The 23,892-nt window shown below is 43.9% G+C and overlaps 2 protein-coding genes across 2 annotated transcripts in view; one reads left to right on the top strand and one right to left on the bottom strand.

Annotated features, from left to right (window-relative positions):
* Gna14 (G protein subunit alpha 14) overlaps positions 1-16,195 on the top strand; it is a 144,505-nt gene extending 128,310 nt beyond the window's left edge. Inside the window, exons 3-7 of the mRNA XM_041661238.1 lie at positions 6,204-6,358; positions 9,318-9,446; positions 10,779-10,908; positions 13,465-13,618; positions 14,800-16,195. Coding sequence (XP_041517172.1) covers positions 6,204-6,358; positions 9,318-9,446; positions 10,779-10,908; positions 13,465-13,618; positions 14,800-14,990 — 759 coding nt within the window. The 3' untranslated portion in view covers positions 14,991-16,195. The remainder of the gene's footprint in view (positions 1-6,203; positions 6,359-9,317; positions 9,447-10,778; positions 10,909-13,464; positions 13,619-14,799) is intronic.
* A 2,126-nt stretch (positions 16,196-18,321) lies between these two features.
* Vps13a (vacuolar protein sorting 13 homolog A) overlaps positions 18,322-23,892 on the bottom strand; it is a 197,239-nt gene continuing 191,668 nt past the window's right edge. The window contains exon 72 of the mRNA XM_041661420.1: positions 18,322-22,691. Coding sequence (XP_041517354.1) covers positions 22,641-22,691 — 51 coding nt within the window. The 3' untranslated portion in view covers positions 18,322-22,640. The remainder of the gene's footprint in view (positions 22,692-23,892) is intronic.

The raw sequence follows: 23,892 nt of genomic DNA, 5'->3' as shown, positions 1-23,892 counted from the left end.
AGCTGGTTTTGCTTTCCGCAGGAGTGAGCAGAGCTAGCAGAGGAAAAGCTGGTTGCTACCAGAGGTCAGCACCTCTTTTTATGTCCTCTCTAGCCTGAGGGCAAGGCTTGGGCTCTGAGGCCTGCAGGGCTGGGGAGGAACGGTGGCGGTGGCTTTCCACCGAACAGAGGACTAGGGGTCCTTGGGAAACAAGAACCTCCCTGCTTCTTCCATTCCGTTCCTAGGCCGAAATGCCTGTGGGTTCTCACTGCAAAAGGAAAACAACCACCAAGCATGCATCCAGGATTAAAACCATTTCCAAAACACATTATTAAAGCAAGCTGTGACCCACATATTTGTTGTCTGCTTAGGAGTTTTTCAACCTATTGAAAAGACTGGAAAAAGTGAGGCACCAGAAAATAAAGGCGGTGGGGGTGGAATTGTCGGCGGAGGGTTCTCTGAATGTGTTGCAACATCTGAGTTTCAAACACGCCAGCTTTGATGTGCAGGATGAACCCACCCGGCTGAAACCATCACTGAGCAGGGATGGCAGCGGAGGTGGCGGGTAATGTAATCTACTGCCTGGATGTGAGTGTGTTTTTTGCAATGAAAGAGAAGCAATGGGAAACAATTGTTAGGAACACAATGTAAATCCTCCGAAATGAGTAGTTCAGCCACTCACAGGCCCTAGTGTACAAAGAAACGGGCCGCTCTACTACCGCTAGCAAAAGCTAGCGGTAGAGCCTTGAGGCCTTAGCGCTAGGGACAGCTTTTCTCATCCCCGTACCTCAAGTACTTCACCACTAGTGGACCCTCTCATCACCTTCAAACACCTCAGAGGATTTGATAGAAGCCGGTCCTCCAAGGCCCTCAAATCTGGGGGATTGTTTCCTTAGCTTCAGAAGTGGCCCCAACGGAATATCTTCCATTAGAATCTAACTCGTTCTTTCCCCTCTTTCCTTAAAGGATAAGACTGTATGGGTCATTAGGCTAGTATTACCTCAGAGAGAGACTGCAATGTAGTCCTTAGCCCTGCAGTTTGGCTGAGACTTTATGGGCGCAGGGTACAAAGCTAACTGCATGGTACGTGCAGTTACAGAAGAGGCCACTAGATGGAGACATGAGTCATAAGAATGTGACCTGTGGCCCAGTGCTCTTGCGTTTCCGCACGGTTTATGGTCCCTGATAGTCGCTGATGCTTATTTTTCTGCAAACATATTGATACCGATGTTCATGTTAACTGCTAATGCACATTAGTGACTGTCGGAAGGACTCTTTCTTGAGCCAGGTGTGCTAGCGTAGCGTGCCTGCTGCCTATATCCTCAGGAGGCAGAGGCAGGAAGAACATACATTTGAGGATAGCATGGGCTACGTAAGAAATCTAAAACAAACAAGACAAGAAAAGCACACAGTCATACTCTTTAGAGAAAGAGTTAAAGACTGTATGGGCTGACATCAAGGGTGTGCCTTCAGGCTGTGTGCTGCTAACCTTGACTTTCCGCCCTCTTTTAAGGAAAGTATTTCAAAGCCTTCTGCATAAAAACAGCTCCCGTACAGATCTTTTCCACTCCTGTAGAAACACTCTTTTATCTCTGAATGCCTCTTCCTTTCTTAGCAGAAGAATGAGGAGGAGGAAAAATTCTATGTTTAATTGTGTATATCTGTGAGTAGGTATGTGCATGTGAGTGCAGGTGCCCATAGAGGCCAGAAGAGGGCACTGGATTCCCCTGGAGCTGGAGTCACAGCCCATTGTGAGTAGCCTGATATGGGTGCTGGGAACTGAAACTGGATTCTCTGTAAGAGCAGTAATGCTCTTAACTGATACACCATCTCTCTAGACCTCTTTCTCTCCTTTAAGAGGGAAATTGAGTTTTGTCCTCCAAAGAACTAGAGTATAGCAGAGCAATGGTGTGCAAAAACAACTCTCTGGTCACACGTCCGTAGGCCTAGCACCTATGACTCTCTTCTCAGCCTAAAGGGTTTAATAGGCAACCATCTCCACACTCCTTCCTCTTTTTAAAATATTAATATATTTAAATGAGCATGGTATGACTGCTAATGGCCTGAGCCCTGTTCCACTATCTTTTGCCTTCACTAGTCTTCATTTATGTAGGGATATTAAGTTATTAACTTCCCTAGGATTGTAATGACTAAGTGAGACACTGCTCATTATAGACTCTAGAATGTCACATAATAATTATTCACTTTGTGTGATGATGTTCTTTTTAATTTATTTTCTTGTACAATACATTGGAACCATAAAATTTTCTACTTTTAAAAAGCAATCACTGTAGAATAAGTGACCTCTCCTAACACAAAGGAAGGAAGCTTAGCTGAACAGAGCACACACAGGACCTGTGAGCTGCGAGCCCTCATGAACTTCTAAGGACACATCAGGCTGCTCACAGTGGTCCATGACTTCAGCTCTAGGGGATCCAGTGCCCTCTGCTGGCCTCTGCTGAAAGTCTCCTGTGTCCAGGCCTGAGCTAAGCATGTTATATTTGCTGGTGCTGACAACAGCCCTGGAAAGTGGAAATGTTTTGACATGGAAGACCCACATAGTCTGCTCCACACCAGTCTAAACCAGTTGGAACCAGTTTGAACTGGTCAGGACCGGTCAGAACTGGTTTGAGCCAATTGGAACCAGTCGGACCTGGCCTAGACCAGTTTGAACCGGCTGGGACCTGTCAGAACTGGCCAGAACCGGTTTGAGCAGGTCAAAACCGGTTTGGTTTGGACTGGTTTGGAACTGGTCGTAACCAGTTTGAGCTGGTCTAAATCGGTTGGAACCAGCGTGAACTGATCAAGATTGGTTTGACTTGGTCTGAACCGGTTTTAACCGGCCGGAACCAGTTTGAGCTGGTTGTGGCCAGTTTGGGCTGGCCTGAACCGGGTGGGACTGGTTTGAGCTCGTCGGAACTGGTTTAAACTGGTCGTGACTGGTTTGAGCCAGTCTGAACCAGTTGGGGCCGGTTTGACCTGGTCTAAACCAGTCGAAACCGCTTTGAACTGGTTGGGACCAGTCAGAACCGGTTTGAGCAGGTTGGAACCGGTCGGAACCGGCCTAGACCGGTCTGAACTGGTCGGGACCAACCTAAACTGGTCAGAACTGGTTTGAACCATTTGGGACCTGGTCAAACTAGTCGGGGCCAGTTTGAACCTGTCTGAACTGGCCTAAACTGGTCTGAACAGGTTGGGGCCGGTTTGAGCAGGTCTAAACAAGTCGGAACTGGTTTGAACTAGTCGTAACAGGTTTGAGCCAGTTTGAACCGGTTTGTGTGTCAGGAACAGTGAGACGAACCCAACTGAAGACATGAAGGGACCAGCAGGAACCAGAATCCCCGTGTTTTGTCAATGGCTGCCAGGCGTAGAGGGCCATGGATGGCTGGAATGCCATTTCCTGCCCAGCTCCAGTTTCCAGTGCCTTTGCTCCCCTGGCCAGGGGGTTTTCTTGCTGCATGTCCAGGAGGAAGGAGATGCTTAGAAGCAGTAGAAGTATCTGCAAGAATTCTGGAACTGTGCCTGGCCCTAAGGTGGGTTTGAAGCCGAGAAGTCCAGATACGGGCTCTGGCCTGGTGCTTCTCAATGCTGCTTCTTCAGTGTGGCTCTGCCTAGCTGCAATTGTTCAACAGAGGGGTTTCCCTCCATATGCCGTTGGTTGTTCATGAAACCTGCTTTAGGATGTAGTTGGTTTGTTTTACTTTTGGGGTGGGGGTCTGCCATCTATCTCCCAAATAAATACATGGAGACTTATTCTTATTTATGAATGCCCGGGCTTAGCTTGGCTTGTTTCTAGCCAGTTTTTCTAACTTAACCTGTTTCTCTTAAACTATGATTTTTGTCTCTGGAGATTTTACCTTTCTTAATTCTATATGTCTTTCTTCCCTTTTTACTCCATGGCTTATTTTGTGGCTGGTAGCTGGCCTCTGTCATCCTTCTCTTATTCCTCCCTCTTTTCAGCCTAGATTTCTCCTCCTATTTATTCTCTCTACCTCCCACCCTACCTATTTCTCTTCCCTGCCTAGTTATTGGCTGTTGAGCTCTTTATTAGAGCAATCAGGTGTTTTAGACGGCAAACCAACACAGCTTCAGAGTTAAACAAATGCAGCATAAAAGAATGCAACACATCTTTGCATCATCAAACAAATATTTCACAACATCCAAGAAATGGGAATGGTTTAGAATTGTGTAGAAGTCCTCTTTGGAGGCAGGTCACTGGCTTCTAGTAGTCTAGGTAGAATTGGGGTGGGGTGTCCACCTCCGCTGAGGTCAGCATGATGTCTGGGATGTCATGTTCGTTGGCCCTGAACTGATTGACACAACATAAAGACTTTATAAAAAGCAAGCAGTTTGGTATTAAACCTCTGGGCAACTAGTACACACCGCCATGGCTTCCTTAAAAAGTAATTCAAGTGAAAAAGTTAGAAAATTCTCTATATTTTGTAAAAAGAATCAAAATGAGAACCTTTTCAGTGTTTCCCGCTGGGTGGTGCTTTCGTTTCATTTCGCTCCAGGATTCTAGTCCCAGGACAAGGCCCCAGTCTAACTTAGCCCTGGCAGGCCATTGCTCTTTGGAAGTCTTAGAGTGGATGGATACATTTGTATAGATAGAATACCCCTCCCCTCCCTTTCTCCCTCTTCTCTGTTTCTCTTTCTTCCTCCCTTCCCCTCCTCCTCTCCTTCTCCCCTCATACTCACTGAGTTCACTTTTCTATGGTTCTCCCCCACTCTGGACGTCTGTGAGCATCTTCTCTGTGGGACCGTCAGGTTGAATGTGAGAACAGCTTAAGGTGTTTTCCAGTCACATTCTTGTACCCGTTAGGACCCAGTGCAGTGATTCCTTCCCAAAGCAGACCCCGGATGACGGATTCAGGAATCGAGGGACAGTAGTGTGCTGTGTGGATGCATTTAGTTATCCAGCTGTTTCTGGGATTAGCAAGCATTGTTTTGTGAATGGCCATGGGGGTGTTTAAAGCCTTACACATCTGGGTTCTGACCAGCAACTTGGCACTGTTGTGGTCAGCGTGAAAGGAGGCAGTGTGACAGGCACGGCTGTTCACACACTGGGTCGGGGGCTGGATTTGGTCACCAGTTGTAGTTTTACTGGCTACGTTAGAATTATAGAGGCGTCACCGTGGCAAAGAGGTTTCGTGAGTCTGTAAGTGGGACAGTCCTTGCTCAGCTTTCACCCAGATCCACTTCCTTTTCCATGTGAGTCCAAGAAGCCAGGTATCCCTGCCTCCTCCACACTCAGTGGGTACTTTGACCAATCCTGGCTCATGATCTTTCTCTAGAAGTGATGTCTTCTCCGCGTAGACCTGCTCACAGAACTTCCTGCCCACTGGTCCACATTCTTCTTCCTTGTCTGCAGGTGTGGAGGATTCCAGGGCCTCCATCACTCTCTCTGACTAACAACAGTGGGAGGACTAGATGCAGAGGCTCCTGTGAGGTGGATATGTGCTGGTTTTGTAAATGAGAAATATTTACTGGGTGTATGCTCTCACAGAGCTCCCGGCTGTAATCATTAGTGTGATAATAGAGGAATAATTGTGTAATCAACGCAGTCTAGAGATTAGTGTGCAAAGCAGGTGCTTTGGGAGCGGTTCCTCGGTGCGCAGTGATTCATGGGACTATATGGTTGGAATGTGGGAACTTGCTGTTGAGTGGAAGCTTTCTGTTGAACCTAAAGCTGCTCTGCAAAGTAAAATCCACTTCAAAGAATTAAATAAAATGAAAAAAAAAAGAAAAATAAAAAGACTTAGGGAAGAGAAAAATATCCGGCTGACAATTGGCGTTGATTTTTCATTCTCAGAGATAGTCTGCCCCTGTTCTTATACCCGGGGGGGGGGGGTGGGGGGAGGGGGGGCACTTCTACCACACAACCCTACTGCGCCACCAATGCAACCGTTAGTGTATACACTGGCTACACAGATGTTGTAATGAGCAGACAGCACCGCAGACATGTCTCTGTTCACTATTGAGGGCTGCGTCTGAGCAGCTGCCTCAGTATCGCTGGACTTGAGGTGCAGACCTGGTGTCATCTGCGGTTTACCTCCCCAGACTGTGCAATCAAATTGCTCCACGCAGTCTACCAGTTTCTGAGGACTTGCTGCGCACAGCCCCATACCTATCGGAACCCTCCACCCAGGATCCAGGGCAAGATTATCCCCACATCTGCTAGCCTTGGCCTTTGCTTAATGCAATGTTTTCTTTCCTTCGACTAGGAAAATGCCCAGATCATCAGAGAAGTGGAAGTAGACAAAGTCTCGGCACTCTCCCGAGACCAGGTGGCAGCCATCAAGCAGCTGTGGCTGGATCCGGGAATCCAGGAGTGTTACGACAGGAGGCGGGAATACCAGCTGTCAGACTCGGCTAAGTAGTGAGTACTCCGCCCCGACACTGCCGCAGCCACAGTGCTCTTAGGCCAACTCTGCAAGACTGCACTCCTTGCTCTGAGGAAAGGGGGTGGTCTTTCCCCACCCCTGGCTCTGACTCTCAGCATTTTCTTCCTAATTTTCTCTGGGTTCCTGTATGTACCCTGGGGTCAGTACCCACTTTTGCCCACCTAATTAAATTGGAAATTCCCTTAGCAGAATGTATCTAAGTTTTGGTGCTGGAATTGTAACTTAAGCGAAGAACACACCTGCCCTGGCGGTTCCCTTTCTTCTCCAAAGGTACTCCTTTGGAAACCACAGGCAGGTAGGTGTAGGCTTTAACTTAAATCAGCCACTGGTCTTGTGCTACCCTCTAGTGGTAGACATCAGTATCTGCAGGACCAGCACACAAAACTTTTTGACCCTTTCAGAAAGTCCTACCTCTTACGTATTTTGGATCCATAAAGCTTTAAACCATCATCCCACCAAAATCTCTATTGTACACCACCTTGGAAAGATTGCAACGTTTCCCTTTCTTAAGAGTCCCCTGGGACTGTGTGTCATCCAGTAGGTGACTGAGCGCACAGATTATTTCTTGGGTTGCTATCTGTACTTCTGTAGCTCATCTTTTCCCCTCCTCCTCCATACCGCTGTCCCTCCTCCCAGGACCATGACACCCCCACCCCCAAAACACCCGATTTCTCGTAAGTGTTGGCCTTCTCTTGAGCTAGCTCAAATCGGACAAAACAGCTGTCAGGAAAGGCATGGTTAGTTTATGTGGTTCTAGTGACCTTGCCTAGACATTCGTTCCAGGCAGTGTGCAATTCATTCCAGGTTGGAACAGCTGATCCAACTACATCAGCAAAAAAAACATTATGTCAGGAGCAGAAAAGAAGCCACGACGTTGGCAATGGAGAAGGGAGGAAGAAAGTCTAGGGAGTCAGGGGCTGCTCTCAGCCACTCCCCACCCCCATTCCCTCCCAGAAGCAGCCTGCTGTTGCTGGTGTTGTGACCATGTTGTGGGTTTACACCCATTTGGAGAAAGCTTACCAGAACTGCTGTAGGACTAGTTCAGTGGAAATCATGAAAACTTAAGCAAGTTCACTGGGAGGCATGGCGGGATGGCTGGGGAGGTAAACGGATTATACAGAAGACAACAGCAGTTAATAAAGGCAGACAGATGCCAGTCCTGAGAGTCAGTAGGTGTGGTGGCACAGGCCTGGGATAGCAGCCTGGGGAGGCAGGAGCAGGAGGATCTCCAGCCAGCCTGTGACCCTAGGCTAGACCCTGTCTTTAAAAAAAGGGAGCCGGGCGGTGGTGGCACACGCCTTTAATCCCAGCACTTGGGAGGCAGAGGCAGGCAGATCTCTGTGAGTTCGAGGCCAGCCTGGTCTATAAGAGCTAGTTCCAGGACAGGAACCAAAACCACAGAGAAACCCTGTCTCGAAAAAAGCAAAAAAAAAAAAAAAAGGGAATAAAAGGTTGATGGTGTATGGCGTAAGTTATTTGTGCATTTTCTTGGTTCAGGCCTGTGGTTCTCTGTCATCTGCTAGTAATGTCTGCATTTTTAGATATGCATTTTTTTTTCAAGACAGGGTTTCTCTGTGTAGCTTTGGTGTCTGTCCTGGAACTCACTCTTGTAGACCAGGCTGGCCTCAAACTCACAGAGATCTGCCTGCCTCTGCCTCCCGAGTGCTGGGATAAAAAGGTATGCGCCACCACCACCTGGCTTAGATTTGCATTTATACTGCCCAGGTGAGTGTACCAGATAGCATGCCGAGGGCTATGTGGCTACCAACCAACGCCCTCTAATCTCAGAAGCGGCACAGTCTGCTGTTTTAATCACTCTTTGGTCAACCCATCACTGTGGTGTGTCTCCCTTATGAAAGTGGCCCATTCATAATTTGGGGCCACTTTCAGAGTCCCCAGCAGATGCCCCAAATCACAGATGATGGCATTGTATTCTATGTTTTTCCCTATACAGACACAGCATAAGATGAACTGATAAATTAGGTATAGTAAGAGCTAGTGAGTAAAAGTTGAGCTATTTGGTTACCAACGCTGTGATCCCATGGCAATTAGTGGGATAACTGGCCCAGCTACTGAGGACTTAAAATTCACAAAAGACCTCAGGACTTAAGTGATTGTTTGAAGACACAGTCTCTAGCCCAGGCTGGCCTTGGACTCTCCATGTGTTTCCGCAGGACCCTAAACTTCTGATCCTCCTACCTCTACCTCCTGAGTGCTGGGATTGCAGGCATGCGCCACCATGTTGTAAGAGGTGCTGGCTTTAACCCAGTGCTGTGTGCATGCTAGGCAAGTACTCTGAAAACTGAGCTACACTCCCTGGTGAAGTGTATTTTAAAGGCATTCTTTTATTTGACTTTAGAAAAAAAAACCCACATGTATTTTAAAGTCAGAACTTTACTACATATAAATACCAAATACCATGAGACGAACTTTGGATTATTTTAGATGTCTCACTTCCCAGGGTTCTTAACAGGAAAATGCTCTTATTTTGAGAGAATTGTTTCATGTCCTGTTTGACGACGGCGTATTTTCATAGAAGCTGTTCTTATCACTGATCGGAGACTTCAGAGAACAATGTCTATTTATTAATGTTCTTGGGTGGAGGCAAGTGGGTGGGTCTGGCAGGTGAGGGGCCAGTATCGTAACCCCCTCCTTGGTCTCTAGGTTGCTGCTTCTCTCATGGCCACAGAGATGATGCAGCTGGGAACTGGGATGGGGTGGCCTGCATTCTCAGGCTTCCAGATTTACCTGAGTCCTGACCCCTTCAGAATGGTCTTGGGAGGATCGAGACCTGGCATAGTCACCTCTGCATGCTATTGCTGGCCTCCAAGTCTTGTGGGGGCCCTGTGGTCGGGGAGGACTTCCCTTGAGCAAGGAAGGTTGCTTTCCTTTCTCACAACGGAGCCTCAGTGTCTCAACTCTTTAATGTCACAGTTACCTGACTGACATTGACCGAATCGCCATGCCCTCTTTCGTGCCAACGCAACAGGATGTCCTTCGTGTTCGGGTGCCCACCACTGGCATCATAGAGTATCCATTTGACTTGGAGAACATCATCTTCCGGTAAGTCTGTCTCCCAGACAGAGGCCTTTAAGGGTCAGTCTGTTCAGGGGACATGTCCTGAGGGGTGTGTGTGTGTGTGTGTGTGTGCCAGGTGTGCAGGAGTCACTGGAGATGATAACGGCATCAGATCCCCTGGGAATGGATCACCATGTGGGTGCTCAGACTGGACTCAGGCCCTTTGAAAAGCAACGGGAGTTCTTAACCCCTGAGCCTCCTCTCCGACCCCTCAAAGCTCGTGTATCTATTATTCCTCTATCCTTTCTAACGACGATCATTGCACACCTGTCTAGCCCTCCCACATTGAGTTCAATATTATTGTTCTGTTTAGCTCTCCTTCAGCGTTGTCACGTGGAGAGGGTGGTATAAAAATACTCTTCATGTCTCATTTAATGGGAGCTCTATCCCTAGCTGACCAGTGGGTTTAAACCTTTTCAACTCCAAAGGCTGCTTGCAACCTCCCAGGCATCTCAGAATGAGTTTGCCAGAGTTTTGGTGGCCAGGTTTTGCCTTCAGAGCCACAGGACTATGCCACGCACCGCGGGACCCCGTCTGCGCTCTATGCACTAGAACCCAGTTTGTGAGCTTCTGGCAAGGGGCTGGAGGTTGAGAATACACACGCAGAGACAGACCCACACACAGACCTTCCAACACTGGTACCAAAAGCCCCTCTTTAATAGCACCGTGGAGGCTTAAATACCCTGCAGTCAATGGCCAACAGGTGAAAATCCCATCCTCTGATCCTCTTAGCTAGGCACAGCTTCTAGTAACTTTAACTAGAAGGCTCTATACAGGGAAGAGCAGTTCAAGGCCAGGACTCAATTAGTCCCAACAGGACTGGGTTGAAATGCGTGCACCTCCACCGAGTGGCTCACAGCTACCTGTAACTCCAGCTCCAGGAGACCCAATGGCCTCTTTTGGCCTCAGGTCCCCGGTCTCATGTGCATGTCACATACGCACACATAAACACACAGTCCTGAAAGACAGAATACAAATCATACATTTAAATACAGGACCTGCAGAAGAGGTCCCAGGAAGATGGCTTGCCTTTGTCCCTTTTGTGCCCTAGGACTCCGTGTGGGCTGCTGGAGTAAAGACTTCCGCAGCAGGTTCTTACCCAGCATCCCCAGGAAGGCTCCATCTGAGTCCTTTGCTTGGAATCCACCAATGGTTCCCCACTGCCCAGGGCAGCACCGTTCTGACACTAACCTTAAGAACCCCTTCCCTCCGAATCACTGAAGACCGCAAAGGTTACTAACTCCGTGGTGTAAAGACCTGCATCCCGTTTCCCGGAGCTGTTCATTCCAACTCTGACCATCTCTCTCCACTGAGCAGGATGGTGGATGTTGGTGGCCAGCGCTCTGAGCGACGGAAGTGGATCCACTGCTTTGAGAGCGTCACCTCCATCATTTTCTTGGTTGCTCTGAGTGAATATGACCAGGTCCTGGCTGAGTGTGACAATGAGGTATGCTGCCGGGGTGGGGTGGTAACTGTGGAAGACGGTCTTAGTTCTTCAGTTTTCTAGAAGCCGGCACTCAGGTGTCTGTTACTAATGCAGCCGACTGGTGTACTGCAGACCCATGTCCATAGTTCCCTGCAACTTAAATACTGTCACATGTCACTTAAAAGCAAAATACATCCGGAGACAGACCTCATCAGATTTCAGAGCCAGGTTTGGTGCCACAGCACTCAGGAGGCGAAGGCAGGCAGATCTCTGAGAGTTCCTGGCTAGCCAAGCCTCCATAGTCTTAAAAAAAAAAAAAAAAAAAAACAACCCAAATTAAACAAGACAAGAAGCAAACAACTAAAAAAGCACAAACCAACCAACCAGAAGAGACTTCATCTTTGTGTGACGAACTGAAATGGTGCAGCCTATTGCATACTGAGAGTTGTGGACCAGAACCCTAGATCCAAACTAGTTGCCCAGAATTTCCCAAGGAACATTTCCTGAGTCAAATACCAGACTCTGATTTAACTGACTGATGGTGGCTATGGTCTGAGAGTAAGAATGTTCACAAAGTCCCCCCCCTCCCCCAGGTAAATGTCATGGGTCATGAAGGGTAGAAAACAGGAAAAAGCAGACTGGGTCAAGAGAGCCCAGTTTACCAAGCTAGCCCTTAGAAACCATGTAAAAATCCAACCTACATACACAAAGCTAAGGTTCTTACTGCTGGTGGCATGTTGGTAAAAAAAAAATTACTGCCTTTTGGGTCCTGCGCTACAGCTATATTTGTTGGGTTCCAATGGGGGTAGTTTCATTTCCAAGTCCCTTCAGAGACCCTAATACATACAGTATTGTCTAACAATTCTCCCCCATCCCACCTCTTTCAAGACTGGGTCTTGTCCAGTTTAAGCTGGCCCCAAACTGACTATGAAGCAAAGGGTAACTAACCTTCACTTTATTATCCTCCAGCCTTCCACTACACCTCCTAAGTGTTGGGATTATACCTGTGCGCCATCGTGTGGACTGAACCTGTGGCTTCATCATGCCCAGCCCAGTCTGTTTCTAACAGACACCATCTGAGCGGACCCTCGGCCTCCAGAGAACGCCGCTCCCAAACTAGGCTCTTAGCTGAGCTGTCAGAGCAGGGATGCCCACACATGGAGCAGTTCAGAGATTAGAGCAGCACCCGAGACTGCATCTGGCCTTACTCCCCTGCAAAGTCTCATTTAGGCATCTGAGGCTGGCACAGTTCAGGCAGATACTGTGCCTCCTGCAAAGCTGCAAGGTGCTGGCTGGCTCTAGTTCCATTAGATGCTCTGACAGAAAGTGACCAGGACTGTTGGTCACTTCGTAAGGTTATTTTCTGAGGAATACCAATGTCCTCTTAATGTATGCAAGATTTCTTGGCTCTTGTTTCAAGGACAGGGATGTCAACCATCAGTGTGCTGCCAGGATTAAGCATTGGCCCATGAACAAATCATATCTTGTACCTCTTGAGTGAAAGCTTCTCTCCGAGGAGTTCCATTATATTAGTTAATTAGGGGAGGGGGGACGCATTTACTTGTGCCATCAAAGTAATAGCGGCTGCTGTAGCTCTCCCAAGAGGAATTTCAAGAGACAGTTCTCAGCATAAAAAAAATAGGAATTCTTAGGAGTTACTTGTGGTATTTCTCAGAAGAGTCAAAGGATTGTGTGTTCAGCGCACCAAGAGCCCAGACCAATATTCTTAGAAATTAAACATATTCGTTTCTCCTACAAAAGTCATAGGAATTACAGGAGTTTGGAGAGCACGCAGATGGTTGTTATTCCTGCCCATTCCTTCCACCTGTACGTATGCATTGGACCCATCGATTCTGCCTACAGATTTTTTTCCTTCGGAGATTAAGATAATTCTAGACTTTAGAGAATCTCTAAAAGTGAATGAGTTAATTCTCTGATAATAACTTTCTGGACCCCAGTCTTCAGAGTGGGAGAATGCCCAGGTGTGGGCTTGTAGGGAAGTACAATCATGGTGCATCCCTTTGGAGCATGTGCGGAGCGTCGATGGTTTAGGGTTGCTTCTTCCTCTAAAGGAAAGTTCTTGTTTTTTTCCTTAGGGGGAAAAAAAACGTGTTGTTTAAAATTATTGTTCATGAGTATAACTGTCACATGACTCATGTCTCTATGGACTTGGGAAAGTTAAATTTTTGGGATGCTGTGGTCATCCACTAAATTGGGAAACTGGGACAACATCCGATTTGTAAAGCATGGTTATGGCGCTCTGCAGTGTTATCTCTGTCCTGACCAGTCTAGCAGGCCTCCTGTGTTCCAATACTCCTGAGGCACAAGTTTGCACAAGAACCTTGTTTAGGGCAAGAGAAGAGTTAGTGCTCCAAAAATGCTGAGAAAAATCAGGTGTGTTGGGGAGGGGCAGGGTGGAAGGGCAAACGGTAGCTGGTCTGATGGGCCCGCATTCTTGCCATTATAAGAACAGTGACCCTAAGGGGAGAGGACTGATGGACGTACCCAGCCTCCTAGCATGCTGTTTCCAAGTCCTGCTTTTCTTTCTGACTTAATCCTAACTTGGTTTCTCCCTAGAACCGTATGGAAGAGAGCAAAGCCTTGTTTAAAACCATCATCACCTACCCCTGGTTTCTGAACTCATCTGTAATTTTGTTCTTAAACAAGAAGGATCTTCTGGAAGAGAAAATCATGTACTCCCATCTAATTAGTTATTTCCCAGAATACACAGGTAAGTATTTGGGGGATGCGGCTCTCACACGAGCCATATTGACTCCCCAGCTTTCTGGGGGCCTCTCTGATGGCTCTCATGTTCCTCCTTCAAATTATGCTTCTCATAGTGTTTTCACCTCAACACCTGCCACTGGGGCCTGAATACATTTGCCAGCTCATTTGGCTTACTCCACTTGACTGGTCAGGCCCCAGCTTGGGAGCCTCACCTAGGAAACCCTTCTGCATCTATCTACAGCTTGCACTAGGGTGCCACCCCTTTCTGTTGCCCTGGCAGCCTGGTCATTCTGCTGCGTACGCACTCACTCAGCTTTCTCTGGCAGAGCTGGCTCCTGCAGCTTCAGTCAGAGTACACGCTGCTTTGTGGGGTGCTGGAATCTTCATGGATGTAACCTGCTCAAGACAGGACAGTGCTCATGCTCACTAATCACTCCTGGCACAAGACGTCTCAAATAGCACACTCTTGAAACTGGCATTCCATGTGAAGTGTTTCAGCATACTCCTCCTTTGATTAAACACTCTGGCAGTATAGTTTCAAACTGTCTGGCTTTAAAACCAAACTAATGACATTAGTTTCTGCGCCACACCCCCCTCCCCCAGCCCCCAGCTGCCTGTCTGTACAAGTTAGTGGTTAGAAAACAAAACTAGGCCACTATTTTTAGACAAATCACTTTACAGTACAATTTTTAGATACCAGTAGACACTTTAAAAAAGACCAAACACTGGGCAAGGGAATGGCTGGTTCAGTTGGTAAAAACATTTGCTTTGGAAGCAAGTATATGACCACGTTCAATCCTTAGAACTCACCTAAAAAAGCAGGCATGATAATGAGAATTTATAATCACAGAGACAGGCAGACCACTGGGATTTGCTGGCCAGTCAGTCTAGCCTAGTTGGTGAGCTGTAGGCCAGAGAAAGATCTTTGTCAATGGAGATGCATAGTATTCCCGACGATAACATGGAATTGTTCTCTGGGCACATGTATGTATACATGCATATATACTCCGTAAAACCTAAAATATTTTTAAAACATTTTATAGATTCATATGAAATATAATAACTATTCCAGGTAACCTTTCCTTAGGTATGAAATAAAAAGGATCTGAAATAAGAAAATACAATAAAAATGGATTATGGGAGGGCATGATGGTGAGTCTGTATCTTTATTCCTCTCATGACCAGGACCAAAGCAAGATGTCAAAGCCGCCAGGGACTTTATCCTGAAGCTGTATCAAGACCAGAACCCTGACAAAGAGAAGGTCATCTATTCTCACTTCACATGTGCTACAGACACTGAGAATATCCGCTTTGTGTTTGCTGCTGTCAAAGACACAATCCTCCAACTAAACCTCCGGGAATTCAACTTGGTGTAAATGCTGTGACCCACTCCTCCCAGACAGAGGGTGATCTCCGGGCCAGGCTCCAAGGACATTACGTAGCCCACAGGGACAGAGATGGATAGTGTAACCTCAAGGACACTTGCTCTACCAACTCTTTTAACTGTCATCAACTCTTGTCTTTACTTACCTTTTGGCTGTGAGGTCAGGCATAATTTCTGAGTTTGGTATTTTATAGAATTTCAAAGGCTACTGTGACGCCCCTCCCCCCTCTTAAACTAAAATGTTCAATCACTAACAGAGAGGACTTGTTAATTTACAGATCATGCCTTCAGACCTCTAGGATTAATTCAGGTGACTAAGAAATCTTAATAGATTTAATGCTTTTTAAATAAACCTTGAAAGATATTTCTTACATTTCTTCCCCTCATCTAACATTTGTACCAAACAACCAAAGACTTTCTATGCATCCCCCCCCACCGACCCTTATTATTTTAATTTTTTACTTTTAAAGGCAAGGCCTTAAGTGACCCAGGCAGGCTTCCAATCCGCATCTGCTGTGTCATTGAGGATGGCCTTGATCCTCCTGCCTGGACTCCCCAAGTGTTTGTTGGAATTGTTGGTGTTCAGCTAAGATTATTTTCTTTTCTGAGACAAGGTCTCATGTATTCCATGTTGGTCTCAAACATAGTACAGTCGAGGATGACCTTAAACTTCTGATTCTCTTGTCTTCATATATATAGCCTAATTAGAGCAGGAGAGTTTTCACCGTTGCTAATTATTCCTGACATCAAGAGGTCTCAAACTGTATGATTTGACATTGATATTTACAGGTTAGTAAGTGCTAGGATGTATGTCAGTACGATCAGCTTATGCGATGCTTGGGATGGAACCCAGGGTGCTGTGCAAGCCCCCAGCAAAGTTTTCTTAAAAGAAAAAAACAAAACAGTAGTTCTATTCTTGTCAACTTTCTAAGCCAAATTAATATTATCCCATCTTCTAATTTAATTTTGCCACAATTTGGTGGTGAAGACTACGCCAAGAGGAGAAACGGACTTTAGATAGTGCATGTGTGTATTTTAATGCGTATGGTCAGGTCTTTATAAACTTACGGAATGGCTAAAGCATAACTTGTTTAACAAATGTCATGTAAGCCTTGCCAAAACTGGTGGTAATCACAAATCTGCTATGTCTGAACTGTGTACACTGTGCCTTTCTGGATACTGAGAATATACTGTTCTACCAAGAGCACTGATGATGATGTGTTTCTTGGAGCTCGTGGATGGTTCTATTCAAATGAAAAATGCCACAGTCTTATCAACAACTCAGCAGTTTTCCTGTTTCCCCCCTTTTGAAGTAAGTCTTCATTCATCTCTGCATGCTGGAGATCCTTCATAGCTGGCTCAGTAAACAGAGCAGATCCCGATCCCCAGGAAGTAGAGTGGTTCAGACTGAAGGCCTAGGATGGCTTTGTTTCCACTGCTCATTGGGAGGTATGTGTGTACTTAGGGTGTATCTACCTCCCAGAAATTTTCAAAGGGTCTCTAATTTATAAGGCTTTAGCCTTTATAACAGTGAGAAAGTGATATATATCCAAGAGGAACTGTACTTTGAATTTTGATCCTTTCTCAGGCTAATAATTTTTGGCCTGGTACTCTCTTGAGATGATGGGCAGTTGTAAGCTGCAGTTCCCAGTGAGCCAGTAACCTCTCGGTGGTGCACTGCTGGATTGGATGTTCCAGAGGGTCAGTATACTATTATGCATTTTCAGTCTCAATGCCTCCAGTCACTGTAGGTTTACTTAGTTGAGTCTGTATAAACATTCTCAGATTGGCTATATCTGTTGCAGAACCCCATGGTTAAATTCCTAGAGCTGAACTAAGCCTTTCTTATACCCAGTTACTGGACCTTCAGATTGTCAACTTGTTGGAACATTCCAAGGGTAAACACATTCTACCAAAGTAGCATTAGGTTTTGAAAGCCAATCTTAACACATGAACTGGACAGACGGATGCTAAATTTTATTTTAAACATGTAATCATCAAGAGAAAGACAAAGGGATAGCTCTTCAAGATATTTAAAATCAAAGAAAACATTTACCAATGGTTAAAGGTGATTAACTAGTCTCATTATCCAATTAATCTAAAAAGAAGCATATCAACAGACTCAGAATCAAGGATGTTAAGCAATGTGGGATTCTCTTTTCAAGTCGTAGCATGCATTCTAATTGGTCTGAATAAAGGAAATCTGGAGTCAGATAGGGGGTGAAAGCTGAAGGAGCAGAGCAGTAGTGCAGCCAGGCACTAGAGACCTTTTACCTCTACAATGCTCAGACCAAAGGGGCAATCCTGTCCTCAGATTGTATCCTCAGACTGTAAACTGTCTCCACCAAACCTTAGATTCCTCTCTCTACTCAGCCAAATCACTCCTGTCTCTACCTCCCTAGTGCTGGGATTAAAGGTCACCTTTGTGTGAGCTGTTTCTCTTTTAGACAGATTCAATCTTATGTAGCTCAGGGTGGCCTTAAACTAACAGAGATCCCTCTGTCTCTGTATCCCAAGTCCTGGGATTAAAGGTGTGTGCCACCACTCCCTGACCTCTAGTGGCTTAGCTCTGCACTCTAATCTTCAGGTAAGCTTTACTTGTTAAAACATAAACGAAATATCATTACATTGAGTACCTTCCAGCATTGAGCTATTAACAAATTTGATTGATACAAATTGATGACTTTAAGGCAAGAAAAGTGTGGAATAAATAAAATAAAATAATAATAATAAATAAAATCAAAGGGTGGTAATAAATACCTTTTTCAGTTACAGCAAAGTTAACTCTCCATATCAGGAGTGAGTCAGTGATTTCTGTCAATATTAATTAGTTGTGCAGAAATTATCCCTTAGTCTATCTTTTTAAAATATACTCACCACAACTGCCAGAAAAAATTAGCCATCTGAAGTTGGTGGCTAACCATTCACCAGGTATTTCCTCAAACTTTTAGTCAATGGTGAGCATGCTTGGCTAGAAGGCTATCTATCCACTTCAACTAAAAAGTAAGGACACTGATCTCTTCAAGGGACTTGGGCCACAGAGAGGTAGATTTTAGACAGGAAAAAGAAGGTGAATGTTCGTGGTTCTATTTAATAATCAAAACAGACCGAAGACCAGAAAGCTTTATTGGACTCACATATGGTTACACTGGGTAGTCATTTTAGCATGCAATCACCACCTCCAAGAAATAAGTAGTATTTCAAGTGTTAGTATTTCCAGCCAATTTTTAGAAAGAAAAAGACTAAGATTAGTTTTAAAAATAAGAACCTCATTTGAAATGCCTGTGTTAAGACTATATCAAAATACACAAAACTTCGGCAACCACAGTGTAATAGATAATTAGGTCATGTTTACATACAAGAGATATTAGGAATAGAAAAGGAAATACTGATGCAATGAGGAATACTTTAAAACCTATAATAACCAATGGTCATGTTTTGAACAAATAATAATAAACATTTCAAAGAAGCACAGGCTATTAAGTCAATATAAAAATAGTTAGACACTAGTCCGGACATTGCATAGAAATGGAACTGTACAATTAAAAAACTAGCAAGAAGGTATTTTTAAAGCACACCTTCCCCCCCAAATTTCATTAACTGTAATATACTTGTATACAGAGATGAGCATTTAAAAAAATGGTCCTAAATATAATTTAGTCCTAGATATAATTTATAATTATTGGTGGGCTTGTGTGTATTGATACGGAGAATATTCTTTCTAAGCTATAGTATGTTGCTTTTTGAAATGTTTTTCTGCAAAAAAACACTGGCAACTTGAATACAGACAATTAAACAGTGGTGGCAGGAGGACATCATGAACAGAGGGTTTCATCCCGCTCCGCTGTAGCTGACACTTCTAGTCATTAGACATTTTTACTTTCACAGCCTCGAGGGTCCTTGCTACAGTTTACTAGAAGGAAGCACTGCCGTCACAGAAACGTATTTAGTGACAGGTTTTAAATCGAGGCAATTTGATAGAGATCACGCAGGTGTTAAACTACACCTCAAATTTATATTTGTATTAAAAAAAAACCTCAATTTTAAAAAAATACTCATATCGACCTGTAAATCTGAAGTTACATTTCTTATGTGTCAAGCTTTGGGTAAATCAAATTTTCCTCTTTTAAAGAATGATATAATGCTTAAGAAAAATTAAGAACCTTTAATGCTAAAGTAAAAATACTTTTAAATGACATGAGATTATTTTACAAAAAAGGCAATATATAGAAAAGGTTTTAATTGAAGAAACATTAGCAGGGCTTCTGATAGGACACAGACCCCTCTTATTTAACAAGGCACCACCTTCTAGGTCAGTGGGGGAAGTCATGCTGTTGGGTATAGTGCTTACTCTCTACACTACATACAACAGATCATAAAAAAAAAACATAATCTAGCCAACTAGTGTACACTCAGATGCTTTAGCATTAACAATGAAGTATAAACTCAAAAATACATCCAGAAGATCAGGCAGATCTAGTTCTTTTATAGAGTGAGGAAGGATATGTGATTCTATGCAGCACCAATGGAAAACAGCCTGATGAATTTGGATTAATCTGATATAAGAAACGCAAGTCTTCCTTTTCTACTTAGGTCTTATGGAAACGAATGAATGCAGTATTTTAGTTAAAATGTACTGGTATTTGTATCACACCTCAGCAGGTGAGTTCCAGTTCTACAATAATGGTTGGCTACCGGTTTGTTAGGATCTCTGCCACCTGCATGAGGAGCCAGACAGAAGGCGGATGGGAGTTAGAGGTCCTGTGTGAAGGACCTCTACCACAGTCTGTGGTCTTTTCGGGTGTCATCTGTCGAGTTAATTGTCTATGCCGTTTCTGGTTCCATAGATTTTTCTACGAGGAAAGGGAAGAAAAAATTTCATACAGTAGAACAAGAGCTCTCCTGACTTCTTGTCCTAAAGGTGACCACTGTGCTCTGAGCCTGCTCTTTACTACCTAAGAACAAACAACTCAAACCACCCTGTTTCCAGGGAGGGGAGCCGTGGGCATGGCCACAGTTCCAGCAGTTCCAGACAGACCTAGTCTTTCAGGCTTTTTATTCACTTTTAAAAAATCTAACACTAAAATATGATTTTAAATTATAAACAGAAAGAGTATTTGTTCTTATGTGTTCTCTTGTTCCTATGATTGTCTTTAGTTATTAGAGTGACTTCATGACCCACTGGTTAAGACCTATAATTTGACAAACACTGCTGCGGAGGATTTCAGAGGTAAACAAAAGAAAAAGCCTGGAGCACAGACAGACCTGATAGTTTTAGACACCTATAAGTACATATGGCACATGCGTTTTGTCTTCATCTTTCTAATGCAGAGGCCTATACAAGGGAGCAATTAGCAGAGCTAAAGAATGAACCAACACAGTGATCCAAAGTACAGGAAATTCAGGGTTGAGCATTTTTTTTTTTTTGCTTTTTTAAAAAACCTGGTAGGAATGGGGCACCAACCTGTGGATGCTTTTAACTGATTAGATACTGGCAGAGTGATATTCACTGAAAGGAGATGATTATGATAGAAATCATGGAAAACCCCAGGACTCCAGATGCCAGGGAAGACCCCCCCGCCACACACAAACACTATTGGAGAAATCTGAATACTATGATTCCTGGTTGATTTTCTCAAAAGATTCTGAAAAAGACTACTGACTCAAACACATAACTGTAAATTATAAAATGTCATGTGAATGTCTTGTCTATGTCAATGGTGGTTAGTGTTCCTAGTTTTCATAGTTGTTTAGACACAGACTATCCTAGAACAACCTGTGTCTTTCTAGTGCACAGTCAGAGTGATGGGAGGAGGTGATAGGCACATGATTTATAAGGAACAAGAGCTATTTCTCGGTTTTTATTGATACAGGAACAAGGAGAACAGGCACATTAGCTATGTATGTGCACCAGTTATAAAACCCATCCTGCCGGCTGCCAGAAGATACAGAATCGCTATGCTATTACTTTTGCACTTTGCCATGGCATACCTGAAGAGTTATGAATCTAATTTTTCTGAAATCATGAAAGAAGTAACTAATGAGGTATTTAACTATTGGCAGTGACTGCAGTGCCAGAAAAGCGACATTCCAGATACAGAGATGACACCTAACTACCTCTCCTTGCAGGTTTAATCTGCAAACCTGGAGGGGCTCAGCAACAGAGAAAACTTGCGCCTTACCTTGAAGAAAGGTCATCTTAGGGAGACATAACTACAACAATTTGAGATGTGTCATCTTTTGATTCAACTTGTTTAGCAGAGAAATCATTCTGGGGGACACCACCAATATCAATGAATGTGTTCTGTGAAATCATATGGTAACAACACCAGGATTCGGGCAGCAACAGCTGCAGTACAGACTCACATGCTATTCATTCCAGGTTGTACATTAAAGCAAGAGACTTCACAAACCTGTAGAATAAATACCCAGTGACCAAACAAGACTCTTCAATTTCAACACCAGTTTATGACAAGTTGGTAACATTACTATATCGACTGAACAAGTGTGTATTCAATAACCAGTTAAGACATTCTGTTTATAGGTCACAAATGGACAATCATTCTGTTTCACTTTAAATAGTCCAGTAATAGTAAAGAGCAAAGATCTTGGATTAAAACCAAAGAGGGAAAAAAACCTGTAACCTTATTTTTTTTACTGTGATGGAGTTTGGAACTTTTGTAGCGATGAGCCTGTATTTTTAAGTAAGTGTTTCTCACTGAATAACTACAGAGTAGGCAAACCTGAAATTCTTAATCCAAAACAATAGGATGGGTTACTGGTTAGATTTTAGGGTTTGTCCTTTAACTCATGATAGGAGCTCTTTATTCCAGAGCATAATTCATTAGCGCTAAGATGCCAGCAAGAGCTTCTGTTTTTTGAATTTTTAAATTCTTTTACCAGTAAACAGAAGGTAAGCAATATTAAGGCTGTAAATTTTTACTTTAAACACAACCGTCTATTAACAACACAAACTGGGTAAATCCATGGGGTTTCCCTGAGGAAATATTTCCAATGCTCTAAAGATCTGGAGGGATTGTACCATTTTTTTGGGTACAATACTCAGTTTTTAAAGCCTCTCAGTCTGTGTTCAAGGGGCATTATGTCCAATCTCAAAAAAGATTGTTTTTCACAGTTATACTATGCATTTTAGTATAATCCAAACCATTTTTTTAAAATAAGGAAAATACCAAAATATTTATTTGTAAAAAGAACTTCATGATTCTGAAGAAATTACCAAAGTTTTCATGTCACTACTGAGGCAGTGCTTAATCTGATCATTTCCCGTCACTTCGGGAGACAAAGTAAGATGAGAGAAGTTTACAGTGTTAACTGGGAAACCACATTTTGTTTGACATGAAGACTGAGCAATCTGTCTCCTACTCCTGAGAATACCCTGAAGTAAAAACACTTCTTTTTATAAAAAAGAATCATAACCAGATGCATGATTCAGATTAGGAAACTAAATGGACCTTCTAGTATTTTAATCACATAGCTGTTTACCCAATTGATTCCGGATTTTTTTTTAAAGGCATTTAAAGCATAGGATCCCTGGAATGACTGCTATTCTCCACAGGGGTTAGAAGGTACAGCAAGGGAACTGTGATAACGGATTGCTGTCCCTCCAGGCAGCATTCCCTCTTCACAGGCTCGGAGATGGTTCTCTTGCTTCTTCCAGCTTTGTCAGAATCCACTGTTGGGAAGAAATAAAGCAACATTTACTAATCTCAATGAACTTGTGATGAAACAAAACTTAATGAGTAGAAATCTCAAAGCCAACATTACATGTAGGCATAAACTGATAGCCAACAGTTAACCTCCAGACTACAGAAGAGAGCACGGACACAGTCCGGAGTTCAGAGGATAGCATTTCTCTAAGGTCCTTGGAGTAAGATGTTCATCTTGGGAAAAAGAAAAGTACAATGAACTATTCTGCCAGAAAATGTATAATTTGGTGATTAGACAACTGACATTGTCGGAAAAGTCAGTATTGTTACAAAGCTCTTTCCACTTTGCGCCATTCTGTATGTATAAGTTTCAGTTAAAGCAGGACAAAGAATCTGTAGTTGGGAGTAGCATAGTAACATCTTTGAGCAGTTTTGATCGTCCCAGGATAAAAATTTATGCTGAGAGGACTAGAGATTATTAAAATGAAATACAAACCTTTCTATGAGCAATGCCCATGATTGTGGGATCTGCATGATAAGTGAAACTTATGATATAGCTGGGTCCCATTTCCAAAAGATTTACAAGGCAACTAAATAAGATCCTTTGGTGGCTGCCCCCCACCAAGTTGAACAGCCACTCATGTATCAAACTGCCTTTACAAGAGCTAAGGACGTCAGGTGAGACATATGCCTGCTTATTGAGTACGGAGAACAAAAAGACATCTAAGGAAGGTAAGCGATACCACGCCACACTATAACTCAACTTCAATCAACTCAGCATAGAAAGATGCCCCTCACTCAGGGGCAAGACAGTCTAGCACAGGTCTTAGTCTTGAAACTCAGTCATGCCATACCACAGTAAAACCCCAACTAACTCCTGGTCACTGGGCCAATGGAACTATGCTAGGTGACTGACTACAATTACCACTCCTCCCCCAATTCAGGCAGCAGAGCACAGAGCAAGATACTGCCTGCTGGGGAGAAGGGCACAGCCATGACAGTTAAACTCGAGTTCTACATGGGCTGCATTAAGTCCTCACCTATGAATAATGATGTGGAATATAAATGGATTAAACACTCCAAGTAAAAGACAGTGTGACTGACTAGATTAAGGAACCCATAAACCCCAAACCCAAATCTACTATGTGATTTATAAGAAATGCATTCATCTCTAAGGACATTATATGAATTACAAAGTGAAGGGACTGAATAAGATTTTCCATGCAA

The sequence above is a fragment of the Microtus oregoni genome, unplaced genomic scaffold, assembly GCF_018167655.1.
Source record: "Microtus oregoni isolate MIOR12 unplaced genomic scaffold, Mior012 000012F_ref0000307, whole genome shotgun sequence".
NCBI lineage: Eukaryota > Metazoa > Chordata > Mammalia > Rodentia > Cricetidae > Microtus > Microtus oregoni.
The sequence above is the reverse complement of the archived record's forward strand: the minus strand, read 5'-3'. Positions and strand labels throughout refer to the sequence as shown.